At 47.4% G+C, this 12,545-nt stretch overlaps 1 protein-coding gene across 1 annotated transcript in view; it reads left to right on the top strand.

Moving 5' to 3' along the window:
- Positions 1-12,545, top strand: part of LOC105703866 (neurogenic locus Notch protein) — a 232,227-nt gene that overhangs the window by 43,693 nt on the left and 175,989 nt on the right. The window contains exon 2 of the mRNA XM_012432601.2: positions 4,082-4,160. Within this exon, the coding sequence (XP_012288024.1) occupies positions 4,082-4,160 (79 nt within the window). The remainder of the gene's footprint in view (positions 1-4,081; positions 4,161-12,545) is intronic.

Raw genomic sequence — 12,545 nt, 5'->3', positions numbered from 1 at the left:
GAGGTCGTGTGCGCTTACCCTTTTCGATTAACGGGCGCGTGTGCGCACATATTTATGCGATATCGAGTAATCGATGTCGTTACGGAACCGTTAAACGTCACCGAGTGGGTTTACCGATGTTAGCGAGATCTTTTTTCGCAGTTCCACGTACCTCTTCTTTCCAACCTGTTCTTTGTAGGATTTTAATTTAATTTCTCCTTGGGACTGGGTACCTTAACGTAGTGGTATTGCATTTCAGATAAATGTGATTAAAAGCGTTAGTGTAAAATTAATGCTCCTGCAGAAGAAATCTGTAGAACACATAATTTGCGATATAACCGATGCAGCGGAATTTTACAAATGTGTGGAATATCATTTTAGTTTTATTTAAGAAACTGGATACCGTAGTTTGGCATAACGTGAGGGGACGAGAAAACTGAAACAACCACAGGTAGACAGTTACAATAATGCTCGTTTACCGTCGTTATTCTTTCCTCCCCAAATGTTACAAATACAATGTCACAAATTTCTCTATCTTTCACTGATCTCCATAAATTCGCTGCTCTCGACTGACTTCACGCAAAAGAGTGATTTTTTTTTTTAATGTAACTTTCATGTGGCACGTTAATCCTCCAAGCACGTTAGATAGCAGTTCGACTCATCGCTGATATAGGAAAATGGAAGATTAAAAATTAATTGAAAAATGCTAAAAAATAAAATAATTTCTTATATTTCACAATTCAATATGTTCTTTCATGATTTTTTCCTTTCATTATTACACGTTTATTTTTCATGTACAGTATTCAATTTCTGCACGTTAAAAATAGGTACATACACGTAAATAGGTTGACGCGACGGTATTTCTCCCGCGGCATTCAACGAGTTAATTAATCTTGCGTACAATGCACTCGTAGCAGGAAGAGGAAAATACGACCGGGTCGTTTTAAATTAAGTCCTGAAATGACAACAATTAACAACGGTTTCCCGGCTACACTGTATCGCCCCAGTTCGATGCTCATCCAAATAGGCAAAGGCACACAGGAGAAATCGGGTGAAGCCGAGTTTCCATATCAGGGACTTATTTTCTCCCTGTTCCGACGGATTTCCCGCTCAACAACGCACAATTATGGGAAGATAGTGTTCTATCACATATCAAGCTACTCTTTATGTAAATAAAAATAAAAGAAAGTAATTCGAAAGCTGTTCCGGACTAGAATTTACAATTACTCGAGTCTTATTGAAAAAAGGAAAAAAAAAAAGAAATATTCTAAATCCCTCAAACAATAAATCACTATCATTTCTGCGACTGGACTCTTGCTACAAATCCAAATCCATCACCACAAACGATCATTCATCGTTCAACTAGACCGCGTGTCGCAAAACACTAAACAGCCATAAAAATGTTACTTCTTTTTAATAACGAAGTCCGGCAAATCTCGTGAAATATTCTTGTGTTCGTTCGTATCTCCGAACAGCCTGCTAGATCTCATATTTTAAGACCAATTCGAGAGCAAGCTTTTACGCGATTTAATCTTCGTTAACGCCCTCGACGCCGTTATTGCGAAATAGCCGTACGGACCCGCGGTGCTACCACTTATTGTTGGTCGCGCGAGCGAGGCACGTTAGCGCGCGCGCGCGCGCAAGTGCCAGAGGAAGCGGAGGATTTGTCATGAAGGCAGTTTGGTTTAACTGATCTCATCCGTCTTGTCGTTGGCGGAGGCCGAGGCCGCCACTGCAGCCGCCGCCGCCGTCTCTAACGGCGACAACCGATTTCATTGTCCGCGCGGCATCACGCGACGTCAAGTAACGGGCCTTCCGCCCTCTTCTCCTTCTGGATCGACACACTTCGGAACGTCCCGAGCTAAGGCCGATCCCCTCGCGGAGAGTCGCTGGGGCGCGGCCTGGCCCAGAAAGTCGATCGCTAGTCGGGAGCGCGATGGGAGCTGGGAGCGGTAATTATCGCCACCGAGTGCGTGCGCCGTGTAACGCCTCCACTCAAATGCTACGTATTTAATTTACGCGCCAAATGTAGAAATAGCGTGGAAATTCTATTTCGGTATTCCATCCTAAGGATACCTTTGCTTCCATTTCGCCTCCATCGATGGGGTTGTACGCAATTGTCGCCCGTCCTGCAGATTCGAGCTCTACGATTAGCTGCAACTTTTTGTTATGTCCAATATATGCATCGGTTTTGTAATTTGATATCTCATATCGGCTACAGCCGGGACCTTTTTGGCAAAGGTTGAGAGCTCCTGGTGATCGCGAACGGAGCACAGGCCAGGCAGACGACACGAAATCCGCAGCCCTTGGTGCAGGGTACTCTGATAAAACATAAGTACGTTCATCCGAGGCTCTTGGATCGTTTCTTCCTCTTTCTCTCGATCCGCCCGTCTCGGTCCCGCGGTCCATGCCGAGCGATTGTTTGCCGGGCGGTTATTACGCTTGCGCGGGTAGCGCGTCGGCGAGGGGATGTTAATCGAGCTTTAAGTGCAAGCTTTCTCTGGGTGATTTAGCTCGTCGGGAGAGACATCGCGATACGTTAACCTTAATCGACCCTGCGATCACGGGCGGACTCTAGAAGGCGCGTTTTATGGGGATCCGTGCTTTTCGAATTATGGCTCGCAGGACTATCAAACGGTATTGTGGACGCGCGGTCAACGATGCGTCGGGCGGATAATCGATTCCGTTCTTTCGAGCGCTCAAGGAACGGCCTTGAACGCGATAAAGAGGAGGACGAGCTCGAAATTCCCAAGGATCTTCCTTGTTGGGATCTTCCTTTGCGGCGAGTCCGGTCGCGGACGGGACTCCCGTCCAGGGTGTCTCCCTCCCTCTCCCTCACGCGCATCGCGACGTCTCTTTCCCGCCCTGTCCCACGGCGGCGCTGCTCGCGGAGATATACATATATCATCGCGCGAGCGCGTGTGAAACCATTCCACTCGAAGTTCCGGCAACTTAAGCAGGATGTGCACCACTCGCTTCTGCCAAGTCGTCTTTCCTTCGCGCGAAGAAGCTCCGGGCGAAGCTTCGGCGGACTAGGTGGATGAACCCGTGGCTAAATTGCCGCTTACGGTCACCTAGACAACTGCCTGCATTTGCAAGATTTATTATTCCGTGATAGGGACCTGGCGACATCGGGGTCGGGGTGGGTAACGAGGTGCGATCGCATCAAGATGTGGTTAATTTGTTTCTTGCGAACTCGATAGAGTTTACGAGGAATCGTTGGAAGGAATAATTGTTTCAGAGTTTGATACCAATTTCTAACCGAGGAGAATTGTTGTATTTGTTGTATGTGATGTTAGAATTGGCACTCCACGGTGGATTGGAATAAACTTCGCCTATCCGTGATTATCGATTAGGGAGTCTTACATATTTACGTCAGCTATCAGAGTATGTGCAGGCATGGGCTAAACATTCGAGGCGATTAGCTTTGGTTTTGATTGATCGCCGCCTATGTTAATATCGGTTGTTACACCTTCCGCCTCGGTGTTTCTCGTGTTTATCCTCCACGGTACCGGGGATAGACTTCCTCGTCATACGCCACGATAAATTTTCCTCTTTTTATCTTCCTCTTCTCCTCGCCCTCGCCTCTTCGTTCCTCTGCCTCTCCTTTCTCCTCTCCTCCTCGCCTCTGTTGCATAAGAAACATGAAAGTTCACTTTACTCGGTATGTCAAAGGGCCGCCACCGAGCTCTCGATGGAAGCCGCGTTAATTACCGTCGTCGATAAATGAATCCCGGAATCCCCTTGCACGACTTCTCCTCCTCGGCTCCTTAACTTCTTTTCCCTTGTCTCTTTTTTTTCCTGAATTCCCTTGATCGATTGCGCTTGCCCTCGATGCAAAGAGATTCAAAGGCAACCTCTCAAGTCGCTGCCCCATCGAACCATAATTAGCCTAGCAAAATGAAAATGGAAATTAACGCGTTGACCCTCGCGAGGCGGTCACGAAAAAACATGGTTTAGTCATAGATATTATTGAAATAACTTTCGGCACACAATATCATTTTTATTTGTCTATTTTGGTGTCGTTTGATTTGGTCACTGACCGCCGTATTGGTACTTTCAATTCTCGTTGGACCTAATGACACGTTCTTTACATTTCCAGGATTCGTCTCGTGCTCGCCCAGTCCGTGCAAGCATGGCGGCGTGTGCGTGTCTTCGCCTCGAGAAGAGTCTTATTGCAAGTGAGTATTACCGCACTATTATTGTCGAGTTGCGTTCGTTATTCCCAGTGCTTGTGCGTGTCGTGGCGCTGTGGATTTCTCTCTCCAACGGATTCTCTCTGTCTTCCCTTCCTCCGTCTCATTCGCATACTCGACGCAAATCACGAGGCGGTCTCGATCGCGGGTCAATCGGTGGACGAGGTCGAGAAACGATCGGTAATGCGAGAACCGAGAGATTCGGTGCCTCCCACGCGAACAAGGAGAGATGGATAAAAAACAGAGATGGCAATGCACCAGTTAATACGCCTTGGGGAGAACCGCGAAACTCGCGGAATTTTCCAAAGCGTAACGCCCAAGTGTTAGCTGCCGGAAATATCAATTTCAGATATATACCGGTAAGGAATGACTTTTGATCTAGGCCCGGATAATGAAATATTCAAAGAAGATGACGTCACTTCTGATCAAACAAATAGAATTTCTCATTCGAATGAAACGGAAATGTGGGTGGAATTACGTTTCTCGTCTAAGTTCAACATTTTAGCAAAAATATAAATCATTGCTTTGTGCACGCATAGCGGTAACGGTTTATGTCATGACGCATCAACCGGTTCCACCCGTTTATATCGATTGATCGTTTGGCCACTCAACCGGAGCACGTTGTCGGACAATTGAAATAGTTGAATCCATTTCCGCCTTCCGGTTTTTTGCGACACTCAGCGACCAACCCAATGACAATCGACGCCATTACGGGAATCACGTTACGCGAGGTCAGGATAAACGGATCAATTGAAACCATTTAAACGCGTGCGTATATTAAAGTAAAGACTGACTGGACATTTTGAAGTATAAACAAAAATGTACCCTTAGCGTTACTTCTGAAAACGAGATCATTACGTCATCCGATATCATAGACTACTACCGTCACTGTATAGTATACTATCATATAAATTCGCCAAATGATTTAATTAACCCTTTGGGGACGGAGCTCTTTTGACATACGGGCGAAATTCATGAATACGTGCAGGCAATATTGGACCAAACGTCGAACGCATATATGCGGCGGTAGCCCGCAAAGGGTTAACATCTATTTTATTTCTTTAACTATACTTCCCCGATCATAATTTGGTTCACTCGTATGATCGTACGGATGTACAAACCTTGTTTTCTATAATACCAGTCGATTGGACCTTAAACAACGGCCTCAGTTAACTTATCTTTGCTGACCGGCGGAAAATGACTGAATGGGGCATCCGCCTCCTCTTTCCTGTTAGGACCGCAACCCGCTAGAGCTAATTCAATGACAGTAGATAGAGTTCGGGGAAATACGTTGTACGGGGTCGGGGTTCCGATCGAGCGGCCTAAAGACATACACGAATGCGCGCCACGCGACACGCACACGCGACACGCGAGTCCGCCCAGAGGGGAGACGATTCACCACTTCCGCTATCTCGTTCGCGCCCATTGGACAAAGGCGATTTGCCGGTTCCGTTGTACCGAGAGCCCACCTATATGGCAACAGCCCCACCTCCGACGCGGCAGCGCCGCGAGCGCCGTCGAACGATCGGCCCTCGTGGTTTTCACCGGCATTATCGACGGCATGGGTGCAATACCAACGGGCGTGGGACGGGACGGATCGGGGTGGAAGGAGATGGGCCGGGATCCGGTAATGGCGGTAATGGTTGGCAGTCGTGACCCGAGGACGCATCTAAATTACCTTTATTCGAGGACCTCGTAGGTTCCGGTTTTATATCGGCCGTCTCGACGCCTTCGGTATCACTGTATTTCGTGTGGATACGTCCGATTCTTCCTTTTCCAACCTCTGGATCCACTTTATTCGACTCGTTTATCCCTTTCGCTACTAACGGTGACTATAGTCACCGAACGCCTGACGCTCGCCAAGGAGTATTTTTTTCATTTGTTAGATATTGCCGCTTGGAATTCTTATTGTTTATATTAATACAAAACACCCTAAGATATTTACATAGCTGCTTTTCATCTTGAATTAATAAGACAAATATTACGGAAATACCATAAAGACGATTGTAGACAAAGCGCTCCTAGATCTGCGGATAAACATCCTTTTAGGTATAGTACCGGTAGACCCTTCCCGGCGATTTACTCTAGCGCGAAAACAAAACGAAAAAGCGGATTGAGAAAGAGTATTGTTTGTATTAAAAATTGGGTGCAAGGACAAACGCATTATCAATGTAAGATATGTGACGTAGGACTTTTGGTATACTCGTGCTTTGAAACTTTTCGTACGAAATTACGTTATTACGTTATATTTTCTAGGTGCATTATTAATAAACTTATCTTTTATCTGTTGTGCAGTAGTTTTTTGCAATTTAAATAAAGAGTTAATAATTTACCTCAGATCCCTAGACGTTAAAAGATACATTCTCTCGGCAGTGAAATTTTCTCTCGGTAGCAAAAAGGTTATATACGTAAAAAGAATCGCATGAACGTGGAAGAGTCCAAACTGAGAACGTTCGAGATGCATGCCGAGTTTTCGATGCAAATAGAGGGCTTTTGCGTAAATTTCGGTTGTCATCGATTCGGTGGCGTGATTTTGTTCCGCTACACGCAAGAGTGGTCTCAAGCACCGAATGAACTGAAACGGAGTCGCCGGAGACCGATCTAGTTCGCGCATCGATTTCTACTTTACCGATCGAGACAGATTGCAGAGACGATCGAGGTGGTCCGTTAGCTACTTCGTAACGTTGTCGTCGGTCGCCGCTACTGTTCCCCGTCCTCGTCCATCGCTCTTCCCTAGTCCTAGAATACTGTGCTCTATACGAATGTCCTGTATTTACAGAAAATATCTTGTCTTTAATGCTCTGAAAATTAGTCGGTCAATCGACTTTACTTTCGGTCTAACGGTAACGAGCGAAAGGAAAAGCGGCCATTAACTTCCCTCCGTAAGCGTAAAGGTGATTGCGAAGAGAAACAGCTAAGTGTTTAAGAAACGATGCTTAATAGATCAGGTAATCAGAGAGCTTGCATAAGGCGGACATTTTCTTATGCTTTATGATTTAGGAATCGTAACCATTGATCGATCCGCAAAATACTGCGTTTTAACATCCATGCGTTTCCCTTAAATGAAAATAGACTCCACATAACTGGTTCAGGTTTTTCGAGGGATCATATGATTTTGCAGCTCGTATTATTCGATCCAAGCAACGTATCTTGTTGCAGGCGCTCGGACATAGTTGCAACAGCAAAAGTAATTATGGTTTTGCCTATTGGCTGGCCGCGTTGATAGGGATACTTCGCTCCTTTTGCATGCTTTTTGAATACCCGCAACAACTAATTGCGTAGGCTTGTCATCCATATTGCTAAATGTATACGGGAGCTGAAATTAGAGGCTTTGGCTTGATTTGGTGGTGTTGCCACACTTACAGTTCACAAAGAATATGGTTCATAAAATCCACGCTCAGCTTTCCCTTGCTAACAGTTACATGGTTTTACCTTCTCTCTTCCGCGTGGTTTGAGGAAATAATCGAGTGAGGAATAATTGTTAGCGGTTGCACCTCGCGGCTCGTACTTTTTTCCAAGTGCAGGAGTGCTCCCGGTGTACACGGTACACCGTAATTCTAGACATATTAAGCTTAATCGTGCCGGTACAATTAGTGGTGTACGAGTGTAATACGACCTCGCGACCCGGGAATCTCTCCCGCACTTGCCATCTATTCGCGTTTACTGCGCATAATCTTCGCACCTCGAGGAATGTCGTTCGCTTGGTAGACACGTCATTTCTTGTATTATTTCATTTACACAAGTACAAATTATGCCCACCAGCGCCATCCGCACAAAATACTTAGCTCTCGCCGCAACGGCTCGACCACGCTCTTAATGCAAATACCTCCTAGGCGTCATTTACGCTGCGCTAGTATTCCGTCAAAACTGAGGGGGCAAATCATCTGAAGTGCGCAATAAATCGCAACGGTAGTGGGTTTTGTGTACCGAGCTATAAAAATCATGCGCCGACAATTGCATCCCCCCAACAAATCTGCGCATAAACCCCGACGTTTCCTCATATCGCTCGTTTAGCCCCGAGATATTCCCCCTCCCCCCTCCATATTCTCCCTTTCGTTTCCTTCGGCGTATTGGTACACGCCGGTAATCCAATAGAATAACAAATTTAGCCAGTGCCACTTGACAATATGGCGAGTTAAAGCTACCGCCGCTGAATAAAGGGCCGGCGCGCACAATGGAGCCGAATCTCTCCTTCTCTTTTCAGCCCCCAGTTTCCCCCGTTATACTCTTTATTTCCCGTCGCACTCGCCCGTGCGGGCGAGCGCGTTTTGAGATCCTCGCATATGTGCACCTACGGATGCGTTGTGTGCGCGCGCAGCGGCCCGATGCACGTGGTCGGTCACGTGCCGCGCCACGTGGCCCTGCCAACGGTGGGTCTTAGGTCCGGCCGAGCACCTCCCTGCGAAAGGGGTCGCTCGGACGGAAGGCCGTATTATTTTTCCATTTCATCGGTGTTTATCTACGACCTTGCGGTTCCTCGTCGAGTCTCGACTTCGACGGACTTCTTCGCAGACTAAAATAGTTTCCTTTCAGCCCGACGTCGTTAGGATAGCACCACGCGCTAGTAACATTGCACCCTTAAATATCGGAACGGTCTGATCTCGGGATAAAAACGGTCGGCATTTACGATTACATAGAAGGAGAAATTATTTATTTCCCTTTGTCACAATCCAAAGACCGATTCGAGTTTCTTTCTCGACGCTTGATTTAATAGAGTCTTGCCATAAAAAAATGACAGTTCATCTTTTCAAAATATGAATTTGGACAATTTTTGTCACTGTTCTTTTTGTTGTACTTTTTATGGTATTCTATATAATTCTCGTGAAATAATTTGTTCGTTTCTACTCTTAGCAAATCATTTGCGAGATCCTATTGAATCGTTTTGGGACGGTGAAGGATACGCGGCGAGCCAGGAGCATTCGAGCAGAATACATTCCGAGGTGAATAATCCGAGAACGCATAAAGTGGAGCAGCCAGGAAGTCGTAGAACGACCTAAGCGGGACTTGTAATATTCGACTTCCTGGTCGTTGCCCCCACGGAAGCCTCCAGGCTACTCTGCCGCTCCGGGCAACCCCTTTTCGTCCTGTGAACCTGCCCGCACGAATGCATCGGGGAGGCTCGCGAGATGATGGATCGCGATGGCGGCCAACCCCTTTGCAAGGACCTCGAAGGTCCGAAGTTGCCATTGTGTGTCCCGTTTTGAACGCGCCCCCTCTACGCATCCAAAGTGTCCCGATAAAAGGGCCCGAATCGATCTTCCACCGGGAAGAGGTGCGGGGATGAACCGGAGGGGCCTCATGAATTCGACGCCGATTTCCGCTCCCTTGTGTAAATCAATCCACCCCTTCCGATGCGATCTCCCTTAAACGAACCGTTTGCCCCTCAGAAGCAAGCTCACTCGTCCAAATTAAGTCGGAACCCGAGCCGATGTTATTCCAGATAGCTTCAATTCGTCCCCGAAATCTCCGAGGACCGCGAAATTTCGATGTCAACAATTAATCGAATACATTTGACCAAACGCCGATCATTCGCTGCGAAACCTAATAAATTCTCATAGCCGGACATGTATTACAAGATAAGCAAATTTCAAATAATATTCAATTACATCCTCTAAGTGCTGCCTTTCATGAAGACTTGATTCTCACGATGAAGCTTTACTTTACACACTCCCAATTAGAAAAGAAAAAAAAGAAAATGTAATGCTTATTTCTCAGTGTTTACAAACGAATATTAACGTAATTTTATTAGCGTTAATATACCCCTACACGAGTTAAGTACGGTCTCGTGGATTCGATTTCTGCATCCCGGATATAAGAAAAGTCCGTGGATTCTTTTGTCTCGAAACACTTGGACCGTGTCCGGTCCTGCCTGCACCCTGTAACGGCGATAAAGGCTAGTTAATCCCATTAATGGATGTAAGGTTAACCGGAACGACCCTTTTTCCTTCTAGCCCCGCAGATTGCTTTCTCGTTAAATGGCACCGCTCTTTCCTAGCTTTCGCGAGCGAAGCTAATTGCAAGCCAACCTGCCGCGAAAGTCTCGAACGGGCTCTCTTTCTCGGCCTGGGACATACAGAAGACCGAGTAGAGCTTGACTTTTTATCTCGAGCCGAGCAGAGGGCGCGCGCCTCTGCGAGCCCGGCGAGGTAGGGAGGCGGGAAGGGCTTTTTGCGGGCGAGAACGCGCTCATTCCCAACCATAAACGAACCTTTATTATCCGCGGTTTTGTCCACCGAGCTTGTCTTCGGGTTTTCGTTGGTTTTGCCATTCCTCGGCCGACGCTGCGTATATATATATAAGTTCGAAGGCGACCGCATTCGGCCGCGGCGCGGTAACGACATTTCTGGGGTTTCGCGCGAATTGATGGGTGGCATTAGCGTCAATCGTCGCCATCCGGTCGCTTGGTCGAGGCATTTTACGTCCCTTCCCAGAACATTCCAAATCGCGGTCGGCCGCGACTCTACAGGTTGACCCAACCCTTTCTCTCGAAATGTCCTTAGGCCTTCAAGAGATTCGGGGTGCTGCGTAGAGCTCCGTAGTCGCCCTCGTATATAAACTTACTCCGGTCGCCCCGTTAACACATTCGCAAATTTTTTCCGTTTCAAATACTGAGTACCGGCGAAAATAATGAAATTCTGAAACTGGTTGCCGCAAATTCGTATCGCGTATCGTTATGGACGTCATTCACGTCAGCGGCAATTAGGAGTAGAATTTAAAATGACGTGAATTCACGTCATCGGCAAACAGGAATAGAACTTGAAAAGACGTGAATTCACGTCAGTGGCAACCAGATATAAAATTTAAAATGACGTGAATTCACGTAATCGGCAACCAATAGAACTTGAAAAGACGTGAATTCACGTCAGGGATCGCGGATGTGTTAATATCGGACTATGACAAGGAATGAATCTTTATCTGGCGCGCCCTGTCAGCGGTCTCCATCGCGATCGTAATTACGGTTTCCTATCTCGGATTAATATCATAAATCCGCGTTTAAAGAGTCTCGCTGAACGTCAACTGCTAATTTCGTTGTACCGGCTCCCTCTCTATTAATCGTCAGTATCTTAGGTATATTTATAGATTCTCATTTTATGAATTTCCTCGGTATAATATGCGCGATAGGTAATCACTATCTTTCCAAGTTTATCGCTCCGTTCTCATTTGCCCGTTTGACCGTGCATTCCCAAAGGGCTCGGAGGAAAACCGAATTTGAACTTTCTAAGAGTCCTTAAGTCCTCTTCGGACGTCCCGAGTATCCGAAATGTCCCCTGTTTGCGTGTGCCTGCGTGACGCGTCGGTCCGCGCACCTTACGTGCTTGGCATTCGAGACGAGTATGCCGATTACGTGCACGGAGTCGGGCGAAGGGATATACGCTGCGGTGGTTGTCAAAATATGCCTTGTCCGTGCTCGCGTCCCGCTGCGCGCGCCTTGTAGCCCCGTGGTTGCGTGGCTAAGGGCGCGTAAAGCACGCCTTTAGGCCCGCTTTCCGACGTAAATGATGCGCCCTGCTAGAGTGCGCGTGCGCAAGTAAGGCGTCGTTCGCACGCGACGCGCGTGGACCCGCGAAACGGCGGGCGCGTCGCGATGCGCGCGCATTGACGCCACGTGGCCGTGATACTATCCGATACGATGCGGCAAGAGGATAATTAGATGCCACCAAATTAACGAGCGCTTATCGTGCTCGATACATTTTTCAATCGAATTGCCCAGGGACGATTGTAATTCGGTTTATAACATCGGAATATAAAAAATCAGATTTCACGGGCAAGAGATTGCCATTGTAAGTATATTCCAGTATTTTATTTAGTATCCGAGGGTTTTAACGAGGAAAGGCCGATGAACGTAACGCCATGAATTCGAAGGTTAATTTCCAGGGTGTCATCTGGGATCGTCTTCGAGACCTGGTGTCTAATCTTGAGGAAGGATTCGAGTTGTTGGGTGTTGCCGTTAAAGGTAACGTTAACATAAGCGTCGGGACAAAGGGGGATTCCTCGTAACGCGACGTCGTCCTGGCCCTAAGATGCGTGACAGAAGACTAAGCAGAAGGCGGAGAAACATCGAGAGAGGGACGGAGAGAAAGAGAGAGATCGCGATCTCCGCGAGGGACACGCGTGCCGCCACCTCACCGACGCGCGCACTTTCTACCTGCACGTGTACGGACGCATACGTAAACGCTTATGAACGTGCCGATGCGTGTATAGGTGTACGTAGAAGGCTCGGTACGTCTCTCGTGCTTCTTCCGCCCGATCGTCCCCATCCCCCCCTGCTACCCTGCGGTCAGACGCCGTAAAATACCCCGACAGTCAATCGCGGCACACGTCCGACGTGTCCGACGATTATTCCCCGTATCGTCGCCTTCACCGCTTAAC

The sequence above is a fragment of the Orussus abietinus genome, unplaced genomic scaffold (assembly GCF_000612105.2).
Source record: "Orussus abietinus isolate OABI.00-Male unplaced genomic scaffold, Oabi_2.0 scaffold74, whole genome shotgun sequence".
In the NCBI taxonomy this organism is placed as follows: Eukaryota; Metazoa; Arthropoda; class Insecta; order Hymenoptera; family Orussidae; genus Orussus; species Orussus abietinus.
The sequence above is the reverse complement of the archived record's forward strand: the minus strand, read 5'-3'. Positions and strand labels throughout refer to the sequence as shown.